Source organism: Pogonomyrmex barbatus, unplaced genomic scaffold (assembly GCF_055798465.1).
Source record: "Pogonomyrmex barbatus isolate J1 unplaced genomic scaffold, ASM5579846v1 scaffold3, whole genome shotgun sequence".
NCBI classification, from domain to species: domain Eukaryota; kingdom Metazoa; phylum Arthropoda; class Insecta; order Hymenoptera; family Formicidae; genus Pogonomyrmex; species Pogonomyrmex barbatus.
In genome coordinates, this window is record NW_028297127.1 from 16,097,582 (window position 1) to 16,122,118 (window position 24,537).

At 30.2% G+C, this 24,537-nt stretch overlaps 4 protein-coding genes across 10 annotated transcripts; 1 reads left to right on the forward strand and 3 right to left on the reverse strand.

The window, feature by feature from the left end:
• Positions 1 to 33: 33 nt before the first annotated feature.
• LOC105428007 (uncharacterized) lies at positions 34 to 10,474 on the reverse strand. The gene is made up of 15 exons (XM_011640044.3): positions 10,278 to 10,474; positions 8,902 to 9,077; positions 8,486 to 8,668; positions 8,151 to 8,364; positions 7,620 to 7,837; positions 7,365 to 7,550; positions 6,992 to 7,142; positions 6,624 to 6,827; positions 2,855 to 2,916; positions 2,292 to 2,474; positions 1,944 to 2,154; positions 1,561 to 1,772; positions 793 to 987; positions 439 to 577; positions 34 to 356 (listed from the first exon to the last, which is right to left on the reverse strand). The coding sequence occupies exons 1-15, from the start codon at positions 10,291 to 10,293 to the stop codon at positions 196 to 198; spliced, it is 2,511 nt and encodes an 836-aa protein (XP_011638346.2). The 5' UTR covers positions 10,294 to 10,474; the 3' UTR covers positions 34 to 195.
• A 1,039-nt stretch (positions 10,475 to 11,513) lies between these two features.
• LOC105428008 (uncharacterized) lies at positions 11,514 to 13,815 on the reverse strand. Of its 2 annotated transcripts, XM_011640045.2 has the most exons (3): positions 13,216 to 13,815; positions 12,626 to 13,091; positions 11,514 to 11,954 (listed from the first exon to the last, which is right to left on the reverse strand). In XM_011640045.2, exons 2-3 carry the CDS (start codon positions 13,043 to 13,045, stop codon positions 11,814 to 11,816), a joined length of 561 nt encoding a protein of 186 aa, XP_011638347.2. In that variant the 5' UTR covers positions 13,046 to 13,091; positions 13,216 to 13,815; the 3' UTR covers positions 11,514 to 11,813. The 2 variants fall into 2 exon arrangements, with proteins under 2 accessions (XP_011638347.2, XP_025074255.2); XM_025218470.2 differs by having other exon boundaries at positions 12,626 to 13,815.
• A 141-nt stretch (positions 13,816 to 13,956) lies between these two features.
• Fancm (FA complementation group M) lies at positions 13,957 to 21,224 on the reverse strand. 4 transcript variants are annotated; one of them, XM_089080437.1, is made up of 14 exons: positions 21,094 to 21,224; positions 19,957 to 20,150; positions 19,715 to 19,882; positions 19,451 to 19,623; positions 19,290 to 19,379; positions 18,966 to 19,190; positions 18,506 to 18,659; positions 18,279 to 18,394; positions 18,076 to 18,195; positions 17,794 to 17,959; positions 17,464 to 17,618; positions 17,169 to 17,400; positions 14,479 to 17,045; positions 13,957 to 14,347 (listed from the first exon to the last, which is right to left on the reverse strand). In XM_089080437.1, exons 2-14 carry the CDS (start codon positions 20,120 to 20,122, stop codon positions 14,129 to 14,131), a joined length of 4,551 nt encoding a protein of 1,516 aa, XP_088936563.1. In that variant the 5' UTR covers positions 20,123 to 20,150; positions 21,094 to 21,224; the 3' UTR covers positions 13,957 to 14,128. The 4 variants fall into 4 exon arrangements, with proteins under 4 accessions (XP_088936563.1, XP_088936564.1, XP_088936562.1 ...); XM_089080438.1 differs by having other exon boundaries at positions 19,957 to 20,143; positions 21,094 to 21,222; XM_089080436.1 differs by lacking the exon at positions 21,094 to 21,224 and adding an exon at positions 20,783 to 20,918.
• Positions 21,225 to 21,226: 2 nt separating this feature from the next.
• Positions 21,227 to 24,224, forward strand: alpha-PheRS (phenylalanine--tRNA ligase alpha subunit). Of its 3 annotated transcripts, none has more exons than XM_089080443.1 (8): positions 21,227 to 21,388; positions 21,582 to 21,922; positions 22,008 to 22,229; positions 22,336 to 22,451; positions 22,528 to 22,712; positions 22,792 to 23,153; positions 23,218 to 23,319; positions 23,549 to 24,224. In XM_089080443.1, the coding sequence occupies exons 1-8, from the start codon at positions 21,227 to 21,229 to the stop codon at positions 24,174 to 24,176; spliced, it is 2,118 nt and encodes a 705-aa protein (XP_088936569.1). In that variant the 3' UTR covers positions 24,177 to 24,224. The 3 variants fall into 3 exon arrangements, 2 of the variants coding, with proteins under 2 accessions (XP_088936569.1, XP_011638357.2); XM_011640055.3 differs by having other exon boundaries at positions 23,218 to 23,348; positions 23,549 to 23,628; XR_016139993.1 differs by lacking the exon at positions 23,549 to 24,224 and having other exon boundaries at positions 22,853 to 23,153.
• Positions 24,225 to 24,537: the final 313 nt, after the last annotated feature.

Consider the following 24,537-nt stretch of genomic DNA (forward strand, 5'->3'; position numbering starts at 1 on the left):
ATATATCATGAAATATGAATTAAAATATCTATATTTATTTTAATTTATTATTTATTTAGATATAAAAGAGTAAACAATCATTTTGCAGTTGCAATGGCAAACATTATTTCTGTTGTAGAAGGCAATATTACTATATATATAATCTTTTAAGCATCTTTCAATTAAAAAAAAAACGATTATAGATGAATGTTAAGCTTATTTCTGAATAGAACTTCTGGAATTGCCCATATTAGGACCTAGAAAACGACCAGCAAAGAGAGTCTCACTTGTTGCTAGATCAACGATGACAAAAATGAACGGTCTGTTTGCTCTAAAAGATGGCAACATGCCACCCATGAGTGGTACAATGGCGAGTTCTGCAATTTAACAAGCATTAAACATTAATCTAGACTACAATGATGTATCAAATGAAATCATATGAGTTATCTTGATAATTACCTGTCACCGCAGCAGCGATAGTTCCCTCCTCGTCAACTTCTATTTTAGCATTTTGAATTATATTTCCCACTCGCAAATAGTCATTGTGTACGATTCCGGTGAAATTTGCTGTTGGACTGAAAATATCCTGTATACCCATCTAAAACATAAGCAATCCTATTTAATCTAATTTAATTTTTTACATGACATAATGACAATAAAAATATTCACAATTATAACAAAAACTAGCAATATTTAGCAATGTTTATATAAATATGTTATATAGCTACATATAATTATCATAGAACAAAGATACAGATATTTATTGTTTATGATATTAAATATAATTATAACAAATATAATATTAATACTTACGTGTAGTAAGGCAGGATACAAATTTAATTTGCTTTCGATACTAAATCGTGGAATAACAAGCAGCAGTTCAGTTTCATTGAGACTGGCTAGTAACGTTTTCATCGGTACATATGACAAATCCTTTGAAAGAATCTGGAGGTACGGATCATTTTCTTCATGAGAAGGAAGGAATATCAGCATAGACGTCCTACCATTCTGAAATATTAATTTCGTCAGTCAATTTTACATAATCAATATTCTTAAAAATACCGCATCTATTTTTTTGTACATTTATCAATAGCTTGGAAGAAAAAGATTTTTAGAAAATAACAAGCATCTGACAAGTCATAATTTACCATAATATATTTTATGCATTAGTTTTATATAATGTAGAATGTTTTATAGAATTTTGTAAAATTTTTGTTTCTTTAGACAAAAGTAGCACTATTTTAATGTATGATTTAGTTGCAACAACTTTCGTATAAAATATCTTCACACAAAATGAAATAACAGCATACTTTATACGTTAATAAATATAAATTGATTTATGTATTAGCAAATAAATTAATTCTCGTAAAAAATTAACAAATAAATTAGTTTTTATGAAGAATATGTGTATGATAGTAGTAAATTTTTAAAAATATAGATATGTAGATGCTTGTGTGATATTTTATATATAAAAATGCATGTTATAGATAACTGCTATCACGTTAGATATGCTGCTATCTTGTTGATAAAAGTACCAGTCTTCGCAATTTATTGATGACAGGAATCAAATCTACGTTTTACCGAGTATGGGATTTCCACTACATCAGCATCAAGAGAAGCTATATAGCCACATCGGTACTTAGAAGTGTTCTCCATCATAGGAATGTCTTGACAGCCACCAGGAACATGGAAACATCGTATACGCGTAGCATCCTTATCGAAGGATTTCAACCATCGTCCTTTGAAATACAAGGCCGAAGTTAAGAGAATTTGGGTCTCGGCGGCAAGTGAGGCTGAAAATAACATTGATGAAACGATTTTATTGGTGGGATCAATATCCGTAGCTTCGAAGTTGGAAGAAATGGAGTAATTTTCTCCAATTAAGAAATCCAATAAGTTGCTCAAATTGTCTAAAGAGGAAAAGTATCTCTTCCGTTATTCTCAATAGAATTTAAGTTAAATACCAGGCTGGACGATTGATTGGATATTGTTCCGTGTGTGTTTGCGGACCCAAGCATTGATGATGTCAGCCGCATTTGCATTCCCGAAATTCAACTGCTGGATATCAGTCCCGTAATAATTACGCAAGGCGGTCATATAATTCGTGGATGCCATGAGAGATGGATTGATCCACAAGCGAGTTGCCACGTCGATCTCCGTGCCATTTTGATGGTTCTGACAAATAAAATGAAGATAATGCAAAAATCATACTAATATATTATTCTACAATATCAAAGCTATATTAATTTTAACGCATTTAAGATAAAATCTAAATCAATAAGTATAATAATCTAAATAAAATATTAATATACTTTTAGAGATGTAAGAGTGCGACTCGCTACTCCTCTGATGACGTATTCTTCTGGTGGTAATCTCAAAACCGCAAGAAGCTCTTGTCGTGTCCGACCAGCCGTGCCTTCCACCAGACTCGTAAGGGCGATTTTCGCACTGGCAGGGGACAGTATCAGATTACCCTCGACGACCTCATTTACTCTCTATGATCATTATAAAATTTTTACAAACATAAGAATTTTTATAAACATAACTTTTCCTACACATTATGTTTTAATTTGGCAAAAAATTATTTGTTATTTCATAACAACGGAAGTAAAAAGACTTAAGAAATTAAGTCTTAATCTTTTAGAAATTAAAAATTTAAATCATTTCTATTTAAATTTTGTCTGATTAATATTCGTTTCTACCAATATAGATTGTAGATCTTGATTTAAATTATTTTTTATCTTATTTTTTAGCTTAAAAAAATTAGAAAAAATTAAACCGAGATTAAATCTACATTGATAGAAATGGATGTAAAGTATCTTGTCTAGAGTTAACGTGTTTTATATCTTTGCATTTTCCGGAAAGTTTTTCTCACCTGTAGAAGATCGATATTGAAGAAGGCGTATCGGTCATCAGTACTGATCGCAGCAGGAACAGCTGTGTTAAAAACATTAATATCGTTAAGAATCTCACGATTTAACGACAAATACATTAATGACAAATGCAATATACTTGCAAGCAAATGCAAATGCATGATTTATTGCAAGAATGCAGTTGTGCATATCTATTAATGCATAACTATTATTTCAAACTATATTATGGTCACATTCTTTGGCGAATAGCAAGTCTGAATTCAATTTATTGCTGATTACACTTGAGCGGGAATGAATATTATCAAATCAATCGTACTCCAATTAATCGCGCGTAAATTCCAAGGAAAATGATTAGAATTTAGATTAGTCTCTGAAAAACATAGCATGACTAACGATCGACACGTGACTCGGCACATCGAGAAAATTTTCCTTGTCTGTCAAGCTAAACGTTCAACAGGAATTCCATTTACATTTCCGAATGAAACGGCGAAAATAGTAAAGGATGATAATGCTGACACGTTGAAGAACCAGTCGCGAGGAACGCCGAGTGAGCGCCTCTTCATCTTGCGAGCGATGATGTAATCGCAGAAAAAGCGGTCTGATAATTATAGTCCAGTATAATTTTGATATATGCTGGAGCATAGAGTCTGAGATCATTGAATGTCTATCTGTCACTTCACTACGTATGAATGAAGCATTGCATCAAAAGAGCAAGAATGTAAAAGGCACAAAAGAATTCGATTGTCCCAAATATATATGTATATAATTTAAAAACTATATATATATATATATATATATATATATATATATATATAAAAACATAAGAAAATTGAAAATTTGAAGATTAAAAATTATATTTTTCGATGATCTACGATTAATCTTCCGATGCAATGATTCGAAATTTCAAGCAACGTGAATGCTTATATATCTCTATAAAAGGCATCCAAAGAAAATATTCTAACTCCGAAGGATTCCTAAAATATGTTTCTACTATGCCCAAGCGATACCTGCGAGAAGATACCAGGAGATCCATAGCGATAGTGAAGGCATTCTTTCAACTTGGAACAGACTATGCAACTATCACTCTCAAATGTGTTTCCTGTGGTTCCTACTAAGCAGATAAACACGAGTATAACGAAAACATACGATCCGGCAAGTCCGGCAAGTTTTAACAGCTAAAAGCTAAAACTTCCGGCAAGTAGTCATCCCCACTTTATGACTGGATCCTGCCTCATTATCTCTTCACCATGATGTAAACACTACTACGCTCGGACGCGCCAACAAATCGCAATCATGCAATTTGTGCACGAGGATATATACGGGAGAAATTCGCACTACGTTCGTTGCGATCGATTCTCCTCGTGAGGATTGCCCAAGCAAAATGAAGAAACATGAATCAGTGAACGGAGTAAAAAAGACAGAACAAGTTCTCCTTCCGATTGAAGTTTTATTTAATCACTGACGCAATCCTCAAGCGTAAGAATGACAGAAATTCTTATGGATGAGCGGAATCGTTGCTGGGAGCAACGAACGAAAATTGAATAATGTGGATAAAAAATACAGACAAGAGATATTAAATATAAAAAAATTAATAATTAATTATTTATCTTGTATTACATTATCAAATATTATTACGCTATGAAATAAAGTGCGGTATGTTTTACCTTAGAACCAGATAGACAAAATGTATTGGAATAAACTTTTTAATAAAATGCATATACATTCTCACATTCTCTAAAAACTTTATTAATATTAAAATCTTTCTTATTTTTTTTCTCCATAGAATCAAAGAATTTAGAAAAAAGGTAAAAGGTAGAAAAAAGGTAAAAAAAATTACACATGATTTTTTTTAAATTAAAAAAATAGTATTTCTTAAACTTTCTCTTATTTTCAATTTTTTCTATACAAGTATATATATTTATATATTTTCATATAAATAAAAAAGAAAATATTAATAATTATTCATATTATTAAAAAAAACTTATATTTTGTTTTGTATTAATCTATTGTAAAGATACGACAAGATAAAGGGGCAGATAGAAAATAAAAAGACGTTTGCAATGAGATAAAAACACAAACGCGACTGAAAACAGAAAGAGAGCTCGAAAACAATTTCCTCGGAATTTCTGTTCATTATTTCCGTTCATTATTTCCGTTTCATTATTTACGAGCGTCACTGGAACGTCCCACTAAAACTCATTGGTAACAGCTTTTGTGATCATGTCGCAATAAAGGTGTCAACTTTCAGTCAAAGTGAAAGCAAACCATTCATAAATATGAATACGATATGAATAGAGTAAATGGGTTAACAATGATAACTGTAATCTATTGAGGTTTAATATAATAATAATGTCTGATAATTTTGCCATTTATACAAGCATCAAGGAAGGAAAACCCAGGAAAGGTAACCAATTAATTCTTAGAAAATTAGTAATTAGTTTTATTAATAATATTGGTTAATTGAATTTCAAACTTAGAAGGTTACAGAATATAATTTCCTTCTTGAGATATAACAATAAATAAGCTGATGAAAATTCGTGTATAAAATATTTTGTATAATATAATATTTTGTTTAATGTTAATCGTAAATAAATAAAGAAGTTATTTGCTCTATGTGCGCATGTCTCTTTTGTGTGTGTGTGTACATATTTTAATTATAAAAAAGTTATATATGTATAAGAAATTATCTAAATTGTTAAATTTATACATTAATAATAAATAAATGCGCCAATTTTACATTATATTTGACAGATTTATTAAATAAACAAGTTTTTTTACTTCTTTGGCATATTGACATTTAATAAAATTAATTCTTGAACGTCAAATAATATATCAGATGTAAATAAATTTATAAAATCTATGCAAACTTAACATCACCATTGGATATAATAAACTTATTTGTGATTTATACGATCATGTAATAATATTTCATAATATTGCAATAATAATTTATTTTTAAAATAATACTGCATTTAAAATGTCACTAATGTATAAAAAAAAATTAATTTTTTCTTTCTGATACATTTTTTTTTAAATAATCATCTATGTAATCCAATAAATCTATGCGGATGAAACTTAACTGAACCGGAAAATCACTTATTTCAGGTTCTTAACCACATCTATTAAAATGCAATTATCTAGTACAACACTGATGTGAAATAATATGCATGCAATTAATAGAACGTTAATTATTCTACCCAGCATTTCCTTTTTTTAAATCTAGAATAAATTCTACGTGTATAGAATATTTTATTTCATTTCACGTTTCAAGTTTTATCTTTAAAAACTAAAAAATTCCACCAGTAAATTTATTTAAAATTTCTAAATTTTAATAGCCTCATTATCGTTATATTGTCATATAATAATGAAAAAATTCTCTATATAAAAAATATTAATTTTGTATTATTTTTTCTCTTTTGTGTCTTATATATATATATATATATATATATATATATATATATATATATATCAGATAGAGAGTGTTTCAAACTCTGATATATATCAGAATTTGAAACACTCTTTATTTTAAATTCTGAATTTTTATTAATATTGGAAAAGGAAAATATTTCTTAATTTTTTGGTTTTGCTTAATAAAGTTAAAATATGAAATAATTTCTTTTGTGTGTTTGTGTGTGTGTGTGTGTGTGTGTGTGTGTTGTGTATAATGAAAAGAAACTTCAAACCACAATAAAATTACATCAATGTTCCATTCTACCGGTTATCACCACAGCAGGCATTATCTAATTACCAAATAACTTTACGATAGTTTACCAGAATTAGGAGTTGTCGTTGTCTCTACGTTAATTCGTGACGGGAATTCTTGTCGCACTTTTCCTGTAGTCCCGGATCTATTCAAAGGATTCAGAACTTTGCCTACGTAAAGGATCGTACCGGTGGTCTCGTCCTCGATGTAAAACACGAACGGATGATTAGCTTGGAATGTGTTCTCTTCTATCTTATTTCCGATTTGTATCTCTATATCAAGAAAAGAAAGAATGTATAAATACAACAATTATAAAAAAAGAGATGTGCCTTTTACAAACGCATTTATCGTTATCCATGTATTTCAGTTAATAATTTATCTATACGTATACATGTCATATTTATACGTAATGATTTATTTTAAGGAACATATATACCTGTTGCAGCGTAAGCTGTTGTCCCATTTTCATTCACCTCTATTCCAGTCTTATGCATTACATCGGATACCCGCAGATGCCGAGAAGCTCGTCTGGTTTTTGCTATACCCGTCAGCAGCGCAGTATCATCAAAGATATCACGAATACCAAGCTATTGCAAAAAAGATAAGAACGTGTTACCACATCCACATGATAATGATGTTTCTATTATAAATGTAAATTACAAAGTAAAATGTGCAAAGTTTATAGCAGAAATAATAAATCTGGCTTCGATCTCTTTGCTGCATATCTATCAAGCTCTCGTCAATTATAATGTTTTTCTTATTAAATATTTGGAATATTATTTAAACGTATAGGAATGTGAATAGATTACCTCGCGTAAAGTATTTTCCAGGTGGCTCGTAAATTCGAACTTGAACTTCGGGATCCAAACGTCAAGAGGCAATTCCTGCATGGCCCACATATCTCTCGCCAATATAAATGGATTAATCTCATTGATGATATGATCTACGCCTGTTAGCGTGTGCGGCAGTATAAAGTACATAGCGAATTTGAAGCCCTGAAAAATTACATCTCGTGATTTCTGCGTGATTATCAATGATTCACTCGTAATTAGGTTGTCACGTACGTCGTATGGAATCCGCAGAATTTTCGCATCAAGCCTGGATGATTCGGCATAGAAGAACCGGCCTACAGTGTGCATATACGGTACATTTATACTCTCATTAACATTGATATAAAATTTAGAAACTCGCGTATGTTCGGGTGCGAAGTATCTGCGGCGCCAAGCACCTTTGAAGAATAATCCATTCACGATTAGCATCACCGAGTCCTCCAAACCTTTTTCTGGAAAATAAAACAAAATGAATATTAAACGCAATACCTTTAAATCTCAGTAATTAAAATTTGCAAATTCTTCTGCTTTTATCAAGGCGCCAAATTATTTTGCATACATTAGCTAAAATTATATTTATACATCTGTATCATGATATGTCTGGCGTTATTATTAAACATAAAAAATACTTTAATCGCAAACATAAAAAAATATATACTTTAATAAATGTGACATCTTTTCATATTTCACAGATCATCACTGTTTCAAGTTTGAGACATAAAACATGGATCGATAAATCAAGATAGCAGCTTCAAGCAAACCTACCGTCATCAATCATCTTTTCGATGTGTCCATTTGTAATATTATTGACCCAAGAATTAACTTTAGCTGCGATCGCGTGCGTGTCAGACAAATTCGTGTTGATCACATCAGTATTGTAAAAGGTTTTCACTGTCGCTGAATAGCGTTGTCTAGTGAGCACGTTGTCGTCAATGTAAATGCGGGAACCTAAATTTAAAGTATACGCAGAAGATGGAGTCTGTAAATAAATATCACTTTATGTATTTTTATATTAAAATTATAGACATAAAATTATAGTTTCAGTAAGAATATCGATTTGCATATTTTTTAAAAATTAATTAAATATAATTACAATTTACCTGCAAAGATCTTAGAATATTGTTAAAATTCTCTCGAGTGGCTAATAGACTAACTGGAAGTTGCATGACTCCGGCAAGTTCATGCGCGGTTTGATCCTGAGCTCCTTCGTAAAGAAGCACTAATGCTAGTTTTACGGATATCGGCGACAGTAAAACATTCCCTCCGTTTGCTTTGGCCAGGCTCTGAAGAAACATAAAAAATAGAATGCCAGCATTAATATAACTAATATAACTAATAAATTAAACAAAATTTAATGATAAACATTAATAAAATAAGCATTTAAAAATAATCTAAAAGACTTGTAAAAAATTTTTACATTTAAAAGATTCTTGTTAAATGTATTTCTTAGATACAGTATTTAAATGAAGTAATCGCTAATAAAAAATTGTAAAGGGTATTTTATAAAGATACATACCCTAAATAATGCCCAATCAAATACAGTAAAACGTTCGCCCTGATAAGGCACAAAATCATCGTCATCTTCAATTTGAGGATTGCTACGAGAGGTATTCGTTCGTGCAGGAGTTTGCGTCACAGCGCAAATACCTTCTTTTATAAAACCTACTGCAATCGAGAGATATAGTAAATAACCTGTAATAAAGATTTCTTTATTCACAAATTATATCCCGAAGAGAATCTTATCATCAATCAATTCTTCCATAAATTATTTGCTCAATTTGGAGTCGATTTTTACTTAATAGAATGATTGACGTATTTATTGTGTTTTATTGGAAATTCTCGAAAATAAAAAGATTGTAAGATGCGCAAATAAAATAATTATGCAATATTTTTTAATTAATTCTAAATAAATTGTTTCCTAGCAAAATTTTAATTTAAAAATAAGAAAAAAATTTAATAAATTACAAAAAGACGGAAGATTAAGGTTAAAAAATAAACGAAAAAGCGTTATTAGTATAATTAAATTTACATTAAGATGGTAAATATTAGTTAAAAAGATTGTAAATAAAAAATGAATGACACATCGATATTATTATGAATAATTATATTTAGATTTATATTGATTCTAAATTTTATTTATATTAAGAAATGTTTTATTATGCAGCGACACAATTCTTTTTTTCTTTCTTTTTTTTTAATAAGCCTATTGTTAATGTTTGAAGAAAGAATATATTTATTTCCAGGAATTTTCTGCGATTATGTGCTCAATAATACACCTTCAGTTTTAAGCATTGTACATATAATTTATGTACATATAAATATTGTACATATAATTCATGTTTTGTACAATTCACCGATTTGACACAGAAGTGATGTGATAATAACAATAGCCACATAGATATCTATCCAAACGGAAACCTCGAGGAAGCCGCATTTTTGTTGATGGTCAGCAACCTCTGACAAATAAGACCTTGAGCTTTTTATAGTTTATGAAGAAGGAAAATTTCAAGGATCTTAACATTGACCTTCAATTCAATCGCATTTTTTACCTTCACATTTTGCTTCCATATTTTTCTGTGGAATTTCATTCGAAAGAATTTAATCTTGTTCAATATATAAATTTGATAACAAACATCAGAATTACTTCACTGGTATATTGGAAGATTTTATTTTTTATTTTTTAATTGCATTATAGAAGAGATCCTTATTTCAATCCAAGATTTTTAATAAGCATTAGTTATTTTATTTAGATAGTTAAGTACAATACAGTTCAAACGAGAACAAGTCGATTAAATTAGAATTGTCATTCTACTTGTCACTTGAAGATTTCAAAAAAGTTTTGTAGAAATAATAGATATCTTAAAAGTTTATAAAAGGGAAGATTTTACTCACCCAATTGGAGCCGCATGATCGGCCAGTCGCGGCAATGTCAAGACTCGTTAAATTCGGATGACGAATTAAAATGAAAATTTCGATTTTTAACGCTCGCGATAGTCGGACAAACGCTTATAACACGATCAGTACACGGTAAAGATCAAAACCGGTCAGCGTCTGACGATCCAGTGGATTATAGAGTCCAGCCGCGAGGAAGAGTAGTGGTAACACGCGTAGAGGCGCGCGGGGAGATTACTAACAGGAGGAGGAAACAGTGGTGAACATGACTCAGGAGCGCATCTGCACGTGCTAAATCATTTATCGATAACGCGTTTTGCGCATGTATAAAATCCGCAGGCTCATATATGTAGGTATGAGCGAAAAGATATTTCCCGCGGGAAGTTTCATATTAATTTTAGAAAGTTTTATATTAATTATTAATTATATATATTAAAGCTAAATCGCCAGGACAAAAATTGTTGAAAGTGTTTAATAACAAATTAACACTAAAAATTATTTAATCATTAAGTGGTCAATCATTTTTTATTGTTTCTATCTTTTTTAATTAATATTTTTCTCTGATATTGAAGATAAGATTTAAAAATTTTCTAATTTTAATGTTCTATCAAAATAGAGCAATTCATGAAAAATTAGAAAATTCGCAAATTGTGCTTTTGAAAAAAGCTTATATTAAAAAAGCTTAATATCTTAAGAAAAAAGATATTAATTTAGAAGATAGAAATGGCTGCTTTTAATTTAAAAAATTTCTATTGTAAGTGTAAAAATATAATATCAATCTACTGAAAGCAACTAGCTTATTTTCAAAGCTGCATAAGATAATCATTAAGAAATAAAATGTAAAAATATAAAAAAATTAAATTATGCACATTTAAAAATTTGCTTTTAAGTTAAGTATATCTGAAAGATGTAAAAAGAAGTATGTATTTATTAATTAATATCTAACTGTCTAATTAAATGTGTAATTAACTGCCAATACTTCAATGATTCTCATATTTTAGAAACAAAAAAAAACGCGAAACGTTGATTTACATGAGACACTCATATTTCTTTTGTTCACCGACTTTGAAGTACCTAGAATTTTACATCACCTGACAAGATTGCCTGATAGCATAATCAGGCGTGACGAAGCATCCAAGTAAATGTTCACTGGGAACATCCGACATTTTTTAAAGTAAACGAAAATTCCCGATAGTTAAGTGATATCACTTTGTAAACATTAGCGGGTGCAGGATGTGGGAATAATGAGGATGCAAAAATATTTCGTGATGACATTGTTAAAGAAAAATGTATAAATCGACAAGAAGTCCTCTCCATTATTTATATTAAAACGTTTTATGTACAGAGATTGTTTAATACAAAGCTAGAATACTTAGGAAAAGCTAAATATAAAAATATGAAAATAACGCTAAAAGTATTAAGCAAACTGACAATGAAATTAGATGTAAAATGTGATGAGACATATGTGTGAGACAGTCTCACTTTTTGTGAGATAGTCTTACAAAAATTTGATAAAAAATATAAACTGAAACTGTGTCACTGAATTCGCGTAGCTGCATTTTCCTTGAGGTTCTCAGAATGTTGCAGAGCAGAATATTTGTCTGTGGCATTGTTGACTATCGCAGTGAGAAAATTCAAATGTTCCGGGGTGATAAATGTACTGGCAATATTTCTTGCCTGTGCAAACAAGCAAAACGCCAAGTCAAAAGCTATAAGTAATTATAAACTCACATATACATACATTCATACAAGTAATTGCCATTATTTGTCCAATTATTTGGGCATTAAAGTTAAAAATTATTCCAGTATAATTGGTGAAATGTAAGTAACAGCATAAAATATGAAAACAAATCGATTAACTAAATTGAAGATTCGCGAGAATATAAATGCGACGATAAAGCGTATCGATTGACTACAATTATATTTTTATATTATTTATATTAATATTATTATATAAACCTTAAGTAGAATAAAAAAATCTAAAGAACAAACGACGTCAAAATGATATTATTTTAATGTCATCTTGTGATCATCTTATTATCATGTATATTAATTTATATTTTTATTTTCGACATTGAATGTATACATAAAAAAAAGGCTTGCTTCAAAGAGTTTTAATTAAAAAAATATATTTTTGCATTAATTTTTTCAATAAATCACACATCTCAAATAAATATTGATATTATTTTTTAAAAAATCAAAAGCACACTTCTCAGTAATATTATTGTATTTTTAAGTACAACTTAAATTTATATAAAAAGTCATCAATAAAGATTGGTGGCAATTACTTAGATTTTGAAAATGCAAAAACGAGATGTTTGAAAAAAAAAATAAAAAAATTGTCTTACATCAAATCCCAGAAAGTTGCAGATCGATGTTTGCGTACAGATCAGACCAATAAAAGTTGTACTAAGAAGGATGGCTACCAGATATCGCAGTAGATAATTGCCAGTATGTATACCGTAGAAGATCAAATTGTCAATGAAAGGCATTAAGTTGGAAATGAGGAACAACGATTTCGAAACTGGCGTTTTCTGTGATAATGCCATTTTCGCGTCGGATAATTTTCTCTTTTCGGATTGCTCTCCATATTTGGCGCTTGAATACTCCGGATAAGTCGGATAATTAGGAATATTCCTAAATTGACCATTCCTCTCTAATAAATAAGCCGGAACAGTTAATTCTTGATGTGCATCTTTAATCTGGACTGAAGAGACGCTTGTTGTATACGCAAGACCAATCAAACAAACGATCACTGCACGATACATCTTCTATTTTGTCGATTTGGATTAAGAATTTCAAATGCGCTTCAATCTATTTGAAAAGAAGAAACAAATAAATATATAAAGTCCAATTGCTAATCAGTTATTGTTTTATATCTAAATCGTAATTAATTACAACACAACACTACTTTTTATATATTTAATTGTTAACTCACGAATTTTGCACTTGACAGATGTCGTTTCAAGATGAAACAATTTTGTTCGGTTGAAGAATTTGGAACTAAAACCCGAAAGCCCTTACGTTAGCCCTTTTATACTCTGTTACTTACATTCATACCTGTTCTTAAATACCTACACATCTAAATTTTTTTGACTATGACTAATCTTTATACCTGAAAGAAAACTTTGGGAAAGATATTATTCAATGACAACCCATTTCTACAGTGACTTGAGTGATAGTATCTTGTCTGACCGTTGTCAACCTTTTCAGACAGAGATTTTGTTTTAGATAAACATGACCTTTGCGTCAGACGCATTTCTCTATCGAAAATGATTATATAATTATAATTACAATAGCAAATAAACATTTCAACAATAATTTTTGTAATTTTTGTAAAATTGTAATATTACGCAATTATTTCATTTACAATCGTCGAAATACATTTACACCGTTAAAAATAATACATTTTTATTACAATTGCAGCAAATTTAAAACAAGTGTTAATATTGGCAGATCTGTAATTTTATCGTGAATCATTACGTAGTAAAAGCTTAAACAGATGTAAGCAATTTTATCAGAAGATCTTATCAGAAAACGTATATGACGATCGTAAAAGTACCATTATAAAATTGTTCAATAGATGACAAGGAAAAATGTATTTTAGGCGGGAAATTACGCGTTTCCGAGAGAGAAAGATATCAAGATGTGCTATCGTTCATAAATCATTGTTATCTGATTAAAGAAAAATCTTTACATGATTTTATTGCAAAAATATCCCTGTACAAATACATATGAATTTCTTTAACAAATATTCACATTCTGTACATATAATAACAATTTCTCATTGCGTTCCATAACATATTCATATCATCACATCACAGTATAGTTTAATTTTTGTACGCTCATAATTAATCTTCCTGTACTTGCACACGCAGTTTCTCGATTTCATCCTCGCTACTCATGGAGTGATTTAAGATTGTCTTCTTTTTTTTTATATGTTTCGTGTTCTTGTCGGAACAAAGACGTTTTCGTCTGTTTCGCTCCAATTTCCTTTCAATCTCATCTAATAACGAATCATTACGGACGAGCATGCTTGGCTCAGCATCTTCCGTAACGCAAAATGAATCCTAAAAATCAGAATTAAATATTTAACCTATAATTATATATCCATATATATATATATATATATATATCCATATAAAAATCAACTTAATTACTCGTCATCCAATGCGAGATAAACATAATTTATAGTACATACACAAAGATACGAGTCTTGCTCACTTGGCGAAAACTGCGAGTAGATATCTATATTTGACTTAGGTCGCGGATCTCTGAAATGAAAGGCACCTGGTCTCTTCATCGGGCTTTTAATAGTTTGCAAATAATGCGCGTGCATGTCAACTTGTTCTTGCGGATTTTGTGTATAGCTCACAAAATCTCCAAGATCTTCATCATCCGTAATAATCTCATCCGAACTGGCATCGGAATCTACTTCCACTTCGTCATCTATAAACTCATTTTTACAATTGAGCCTATACTTGGTTTTCTGTGCGACCTTTTCATTCGAATGAAAGATTTGTTTCGGCGCACCGGAGCTAGGTTTTAAAGTACTTTTATTTACCGTATTATTCATATATCTACTAGGCGCTGCAAAAACACTTAAATCTATCGTATCTGAATGCTGGATTTTATCTCGTTTTAAAGATAATTTTAAACGTCTGTGTTTCGGCGTAGACACACCACACGGTTTCATATCTTTCAACGAATTGTCGAAATAGGTGTCCTTAATTTTCAAATTTTTCGATGTATTATCAAAATAGCTATCTACAATTTCTGATTTTTTCGACGTACTAGGCATGCAATTATCATATTCCGATTTTTTCGGTGAGTTGCAAAAATAACTGCTTTCAAGCTCGTTAAATTTTTTAATGTTATCCTCTGTAATTACGAAATCTTCATCGGAATCATTTAGGAAATCGAGATCTTCTTTATCCGCACATGATTTAGCAATAGAATTGCGATGAATATTTGATAATGTAAATTTATTTGTCTTCGAATTTGTGTCACTTTTTCTTTTAGCATTATCTTCTAAAATCATAAAGTCTTTGTCAGAATCATCTAGAAAACCAAAATTTTGTTTATCTACACACGATTTCGCAGTAAAATTGTGATGAATATTTGATAATATATTATTATTCTTCGAATTCGTATCGCTTTCTCCTTTAATGTTATCCTTCATAATCATGAACTCTTTGTCAAGTGTAAGTTTATTTGTCTTCGAACTCGTATCGCTTTTTCTTTTAGCATTATCTTCTAAAATCATGACATCTTTGTCAAAATCATCTAGGAATTCGATGTCTTGTTTATCCGTACGTGATTTGATAATAGAATTGCGAGTATTTGCTAGTGCGATACTATTTGCCCTCGAATTCATGTCGCTATTTCGTTTAGTATTATCCTTTATAATCATAAAGTCTTTGTTCGAATCATCTAAAAAATCAAAATCTTGGTTATTAGTATGTGATTTAGCAATAGAATTACAATGAATATTTGATAACATATTATTTGTCCTCGAATCCGTATCATTTTTCTTAGCTTTAATATCATTTTTAATATTGACTGAAATCCAACCACAGCTTTCTTCGTCAGTCGATTTCTTTTTATTTACAGAAAGTCTCCTTGATATTCCCACATTTTTTTTCGTTTGTGCTATTTCACTGATAGCTTGAGTTATAGATAACAAACTCTCTTCTGTTTTAGAATTGCATAATGACTTATTCTTCTCAGTATTATTAATATCACACTTAATAAATTCATTTATATTATCGTCGCTATTAAAATCAAGATCTTGTATTTCGTCTAAAAAACTTGCAAGTTGACCTTTTTGATGAGGTTTATCAAATTTCATAAAGGCTGATAGATTTTGATTATTTTTGGCAATATTACTTTCATCATGAAAAATATTAATGTCAGTTTTACGTTTTTCATTGATTTCTCTTGTATCATTAGCGGAAGCATTCAAAGAATTTAGAGATATCTTTTGCTGTTCTATATCAGCCTTATTTTCTGAATCATCTTCAACTGAACTAAATGATTCATTCAATATGTTTTCGAATATGCTAGGTTCCAAATCTTCTAACACATTAGTTGATAATTCTGTTCTTGTATCTGTTATAATTTTATCATCCTCTTTCATATCAACAACTACAGGAGATCTATTTGTATTAATTAAATCTATCTCTATATTTTCAATTCGTTGATTTAAATCTAAAATTGCTGTATCATTTGAATCAGAACTCTCATCAAGTATATCTTCGAATCTTACTTCTTTGTTATCAATATTCTCCTCATTTCGAATAGAGCACCAGAAATTATCATCAAAATTTTCAATATTAAGATAATCATTACTATCAATAATATTCTCATCTTCATTGCTTTTACAATGTGTTGATAAATTATCTTCATTGTTTTCCGTCAAGAAAGATAAATCGTTAAGAATTTCTATATCAGGTACTACAAAATTAAATAAATCTTTAATCGATTTTGATGCAGGAATATAAGTTGTATCCACTTTTGGCACAGCTTCAGAATATATTTCTGCTTCCGATTTCTTCATTGCACATAATGTCAGAAACTCGATCCCCATGTTATCATCAGTTAATAATTTGACATTATTAGGATTTATTGTATTATATTTGTTACTATTTTGCGTTGTTAATTGAGTAAAAATATTGTATGCATTAGTCTGGTTTTGTTCATTATATTTGTTATCCGTAAGAAACTTCATCATCGACGATTGACCAGTATTTTCTTTTTTAGATAAATCTGTGATAAAAATATATATATTAAGAAACATTAAATAAATTTATTTTAATAAATATAATTAATAAATTAAGGAATTAATAAAAAAGAAAAATCGAAAGATTTAAATTTACTTATAAGGCTTACTTTCTTTTTGTTTCATTCTAGATGTTTGTTTCTTTTTATTAATATCTTTCTTCTTCTTGTTCTTTACATTTGGTGTTTTTGGTGATACTATAATATGTATCTTATGACACTCTGGGGTAAATTGATTTGGTATCATTCGAGGATCATTCTCATACAAGGAAGAAAATATATTGCTTGTATTTAATATTTTGTTGTTCAATGAGTCTCTTCTCGAAAGCGTAGATTTCAAATTCTGCAAAGTATTTTAAGTAATTAAAGTACATGTATAAAAAATGAAAATAGAATCTTTAGTTACCTCATGTTCTTTTCCGTCCGTAACGAGAACGATTATATGACCGTCTCGTTTGCGTCCTGTTCTGCCCATTCTTTGAACAAGTCTTATTGGGGAATGCTGCGATACATCAAAGCATATTATTAGATCTACTTCCCCTACGTCCAATCCTTCTTCACCTATATTATACATTATCAAAGAATTAATGTAATTTAATTCTTAATTTTAAAAAATTAAGAATTATAATCTTTATTTAATCTTTATAATTCTTAATTTAAAAAAATTAAGAATTATAAAGATTAAAATATAATGTAAAATAATTAACATTTTTTATTGTTGCAGTTTTTTACTCACCTATACTTGTTGAAATCAATACATTCACACGATTGTTTCGAAAATCTTCTAATGCTTTTATTTGTTGCTTCTGTTTTTGACCAGCTTGGCCAACAAACATTTGTGGCCTAATTATAGGTTTTGATTGCATAAGCAAAATATACACCTCATTGACTATGTCTCTGTACTGAAAATTTATAACATATTAAACTTTTTAAATATTAGTTAATCGCTTTTATATATTTTTTCCAACAAACAATACATATACATATAAATAAGAATTTAAGAGGCTACTATACAAACTTCGACAAAAACTATAGCTCTTGTATCCTTTCGATCATCATTGCTGCTATTAAAATGATGTTCAAGTAATTCTTTTAATTTATGAAACTTATTATGTCCAAATATTATGTCCGTCGATATCTGAAATAGTTAATTTTATATAAATTGTGATATATATATATATATATATATTTCTAGTTTATTATAAAAATAATTTTGTAAACCTCAGATACATCTCCATTGGGATACACTTCTGGGAATGGTCCGAGATAAATTTCTATATCATGAAGTAAATTTTGTAATTGATCTTCGCTATTCATCCAAAATTTATCAGAGTGCGCTAAGAATAAAATTTTCTTTAAAAAATCGCATAGATTGATAATTATCTTAACAAGTCGCAGTATTATTTATAAAATTAATTGTAATAATTTAGAGATTACATACAACGTACTTGCGTAAAATTTACAGAAGGCACGCAATCCATGTCTAATCATGAGTTCGTAGGCGTGATACATAGTAAACAATATAGTCAATGTCTTCATAATTTGTCCATAATTACCAGACTTATCCGTTTTCGTTTTGAATTCTCTCATCAAGTGGAATATCTAATAAGCACATTAAATGCTTAAACTATATACATCAATAAATCATAGATTTAGAGAAATATATGAATGTAAATGATGAATGTAATTAGAGCGAGTGTGGCATAATGGATAGCGCATTGATGTGCTATGCTAGAGATCCTGTGTTTGATTCTCAGTAGAATCAAAATCTTTTTATACGTTCATCTCTTCTTTCGACGGTCTGGTATTCTTGCCCACGGAACCTCTTCAAAAGTTTGCCGTGTGTACATCACAGGCATATGAGAAGGAGAACAAGCTCTAAGCCTATATATAGAAGAATTTAATTACCCTTCCTTTAGATATGTTTGCAGTATGACCTCGCAATACATTATATTGCATAAGAAATCTAACGTGGCGATCCATGATAATAATGTATCTTTTTTTGAATGCAGCTAATTCATCACTAAGGGGTACCAAAATAATATCTACTTTTCTTTTATTAATATATGGCATTATATCAATTGAATTCTCCTCTCTCAGCTCCAAATGGGAGATATGTAAATTCTGTATTACCTACAAGCAACAAAATGTCCATTAGAATATCAAAATCCTTTCTTTTAACTTCCAGTAAAATTAAATATTTAATATTTTATATAATATTGAGTTATTTACTTCATGAACATTATCTATTTTATTTCCAGGCGTAGCAGAAAGCGCCAATATTCTAAAATATTGATTCTGTGTGGATAGTATTTTGATACACTGAAAGTCATAAATGTTATTAATATCTAGTAATAACAATGAATAATTCTACATTTCTTATATCTTTTTACCTCGGAATATGAATGTTTGCCCAAAGCCTTATGAGCTTCATCTATGACAACACATTTGATTAAATGACTAGGTACAATCAACTTCTCAAGATCATTATGAAATACCTGCGGAGTGGCAAATATTATTCTTTTCTTAATCCAAGCTATCTTACGATTCTTTTGATTAACAGCACCTGTACATTAAATAATAAATTTATTATTATACAAGAGACATACAAATTCCAAAGTATATGAGCTTATTCACTGTTAAATAGATATTAAGACCTGTGAGTTCGATCATGTCAATGTTTTGAATTCCCATTACTTCGTAGCATGCATTGATTTGCTGGGCAACCAGAGGCTTGGTTGGTGCTAGGAATATAATCTTCCCAAATGGATACCATCTCCAGAAATTATACATCACAACAGCAGCAATGAAAGTCTTTCCCAAACCTATAACATGAAATTAAAGATACTTTTATATCAAATTGACTTGTTGCTAAAAAAAAATATTTCTCTTTTCTTACCAGTAGGTAAACAGACCAAGGTGTTATGAAATAATGCAGATTTAACTATATTATATTGGTACTGGCGGATCGGATAATTTTCTGGATATATCCAGGTGTTTCCAGTTGACAAATCAAATCCCATCGTCTCTGGATGGGTTGAAGTTTCCAGGTTTTGCAATTCCATTTCTGCAGGATTTTCTTCGATCTATGCACTCCAGGGATAAATCCGATAAATTGACAGCGATCACTTTTCAACATAATCGATATTAATTTCGAGAAATAAATGTTTTTTCAAGAGAAAACGCAGTATTACATTATTATATAAACGCTTCGAAAATTCGTGAATTATATAGACATTTTTATAGTAAATATTCCGATGGAAAGATGTTTAACATATGGAAATTTTTGTTGAAAATAAAGAATTATAAGTGTGTTTTTTGCAATTCACTCAATTCGATTTTTAACATATCCCTTACAGAAAAAAAAACAATGAGAAATAAAGCAAGTAAGCGTGTTCAAACTCGATTATGTTACTCTAAACCGCTTTACAACAAGTAAAATACAAGTCTTGACAAGTCCCAACTTTCAAGACTCAATGCGCCCTCTGCAAGAGGGCCCTCGGCAATAAATTGTTTCTTGCAGATAATCATGAGACACGAAATTATGAGCGGTATTATATTTTTTCGAATTATTTAATAATATATTCGATTTTCGAGATTTCCAGCCAAATCGAATCAGATCTCTTTTTTTCTTATGCTTGCTGTATAAACGGAAAAGTGAGTACTTCATTTGCAATGCATAAAAAATCTTTTAAAATGCGTTTAAAAAACATAATATTCTTTACATTAGATATGTGGTTGATCAATTTTTCTGTGTTTATGCATTTATGTGAATTTGTCCTAAATAGGTTATAAAGTATTATGTTCATGGGTGTATTCAAGATTTTTTTTTCAAGGAGAGGTCTTTATCGATTCTGTTAACATAACAATATTAAAAAATAGCAATATTAATAAATTTGCTGAAGAAGCTCTAAAAATGCTCCCGTTAGTCGGTATAGCGTGACGTAGCCAATCAGGATCCTCGTCTTCCTCGATTTTTCCGTTCACAAATATCTCTGTCGCGTGAAATAGACATTTTCCTTAATTATTCCTTCACCTTTCCGCTGCATCCTGACGATTGTTACGTCATACACATAGATATGTCATCATGATTGACGACAGCCTAATTTCGCACCACGTGGTTTTATGCCGGTTGTGATAAATCAGCGTTCTTGGATGAGTGACACGCTATGGTGGCACGATCAGGCACGATGGCAAAGCATCTGGCAGATCAAATTTTGGAATATTTAAATACGCACGATGAAACGAATTCGTTGGAATTGGCGGACAAATTTCAGGAGGATCATCAGAAAATCGTGGGCGCAATCAAGAGCCTCGAGACAGTCGACAACGTAAGTTTTATTTTAATAACAGTGTCACTACAAATCATCTGTAGAATCGTGGCGATTGTTTTTGCATATGCGATTAAATTAATGATGCGCTAATTAGTGTGTATCCATATTTTTTTACTTGTGAAACCGTTCTCACACTGAAACCATTGCTTCAATCACTTTAATCTAGCATTCAATCTTAACCTATTTACAGTTGATCACGGTGAAACCGATCTCCAAAAAAAGATGGGAGACGACCGACGAGGGAGAACATATAATAAAGCATGGTAGCCATGAAGCAGTTGTTTATAATGCTGTTCCTGACAAGGGGATATCGGCGACAGAGCTTATGAAGTCTGGTCCTTATGCGAAAGTGGGTTTTTCTAAGGCGATGAATGCTGGATGGATTGAGCTTGATAAAAGCAAAGATACTCCTATCGTACGGAAGAAAGTATCATCCATTGTAGATACCATTCAGACGCATTTGAAAAATATAGAAAATATCCCTGACAATGTTAAAATGGAATACAAGAAAAGAAAGCTTTTGCAAGAGGTGTAAGTAAAAACAAATTCCAAAATGACATAAAGTATTATGTGTTCTTTTTCATCTCATTTTTAACTCTTTTTCCTGTAATGACAGAATAATTAAGATTATGCATCTTGAAAAAGGACCAAATTTTTCTACCAAATTAGAAAAATTAGAAGCAGACTTGACATCAGATCTATTGATAAATGGCGCCTGGAAGGATAAGAAATTCAAGCCATACAACTTTGATGCTTTTGGTACAACACTTCAAGTTGGACACTTGCATCCTCTGATGAAAGTTCGTCATGAATTTAGGAAGATCTTCCTGGAAATGGGGTAAACAACATTAAATTTTCATCAAAATTTATGCTTTAAGAATCTAAGTTTCTTATACTTCAATTTTATTTTCTTGTCTTATATTATGAAATTTATTCTATTTCAGATTTACAGAAATGCCAACAAATAATTATGTAGAAAGTTCTTTCTGGAATTTCGATGCTCTCTTCCAACCGCAACAACATCCTGCTCGTGATGCACATGATACCTTTTTTATCTCTGGTATTTTATTAAAGATTGATATACAATATAATATTCAAAACAGTACAGACATTAGAAAATTAATTTTGACTTCTAGAACCTCGTGTTAGTACACAATTTCCTATGGAATATCTTGAAAGAGTGAAGACTGTTCATAGTAAAGGAGCATATGGATCTCAAGGTTATAGATATGATTGGAAGTTAGAAGAAGCGCAAAAAAATTTGCTACGCACTCACACAACATCAAATAGCGCGCGAATGTTATATCAACTCATGCAGAAGGTATATAATCAAAGCTGAAATACACAAATTATTATTTTTTTTTTTTAAGAACAATGAATCAAAGACAAATGTTTTGTAGGAAGAGTTTAAGCCAGTTAAGTACTTCAGTATTGATAAAGTATTTCGTAATGAAACTTTAGATGCAACGCATCTCGCTGAATTTCATCAGATTGAGGGCGTTATTGCCGATTATGGTCTTACATTGGGTAATCTTATCGGCACTTTATATGAATTCTTCAGTAAACTCGGTATCACTCAGCTTCAGTTCAAGCCTGCATATAATCCATATACTGAACCGAGTATGGAAATATTCTGTTTCCATAATGGCTTAGGGAAATGGATAGAAATCGGTAATAGTGGTATGTTTAGACCCGAAATGTTATTGCCAATGAATATACCTCCCGAAGTAAATGTCATTGCATGGGGCTTATCATTAGAAAGGTATGAAAAATAAATATGACGCATGATGTAATTTGATATACAAATATAACATATTTTATTTTAGGCCGACAATGATTATGTATGGTTTAAACAATATACGCGATCTTGTTGGGCCAAAAGTGGACATGGCAATGGTTCATAACAATCCCATATGTCGATTAGAGAAGTAAATATCATTCTAAGCATTATTCTAAGGTATTTATGTTAGAGCATATTGTTTTTTAAAACTAAAACTAGGTAAGACATGTATAAAGTACAACTATAAACTACATGTATAAAGTACAACTTAAAAAAATATAAAATTTAAATGATTCTGAATAATATTAATTAAATGATGATATATAATTAAAGCTATAAATTTGTATTCCCGATTATTTTTATTATTTCTGTTTCAGAACTAATCGAGCAAATCGATTATCATGGAAAGTATCAGAGCAAGAGAAGATTAAAATACAATCATCTCGAGAAGTAAAAATCAAGCTGAGAGAAAAATTTTTAAAACAGTCACTTGTTATTTTTTGTGATCCAAAGCATCCAATTTATTTCATCGAGCTTTTTTTGCAATTCTTAAAGCCATATCTTCATATTTCTATGTCAACGCATATTCACTCTATGGTGACAAACTTCCCTAATGAGCTTGCTGACTTTGGATCATGTAATTCTAACGTGGATTCAGATATGTCTTTAATTTTAATTTGGAAACCTGTTGGAGTTGATCCTATTATGGTGCTACCTGGAATGCATAGAATTCTGGGAGTAATAAATATAGCACGGTATTTAAATCGTTTGATCGAACAGATTGGTATAAATATACTGAAGTATGAAGGAAATGGTCCACTTTATGCAAGTAAGATAGATTCTTATTTGGACAAACTTCAACTTGCTTTATATGACATGGATATTGACGGGTTGCAGACGATTTGTAAAAAATCGCATTATCATGTAATGGGTAAGGATGTTTCAATAGTTGATCTTATTCTCACATCCATCGATAGGTATAAAAAAGAAAAACTAATTTATTAAATCTTATTTATTCTTTGAATAAGAATAAATTTTGTAATATAAGCCGTATCTAAAAAGAATTTCTATTATTTCCCATATTATAGATTTTCATCCTAGTTTCCGTAGTATTCTGTAATTCTTAGCAACTCAATGTTACATTGATATACAACGATATATCAAAGCAGATATGACGTCACCATTAACCGCATTCAGAGCGATAAAAAGCTAACTGCAGTCAGAAACGTTACAAATGAAATGTGTGATATACATTTTTTGCATCAAAAATATATGTATCTAGTCATATAATTTCATGATTAGTGAATTTGTACGGATGCTACGCGTATGACGCAATGATCAGGGGTTTGTAGCAATTCGTTGCGCG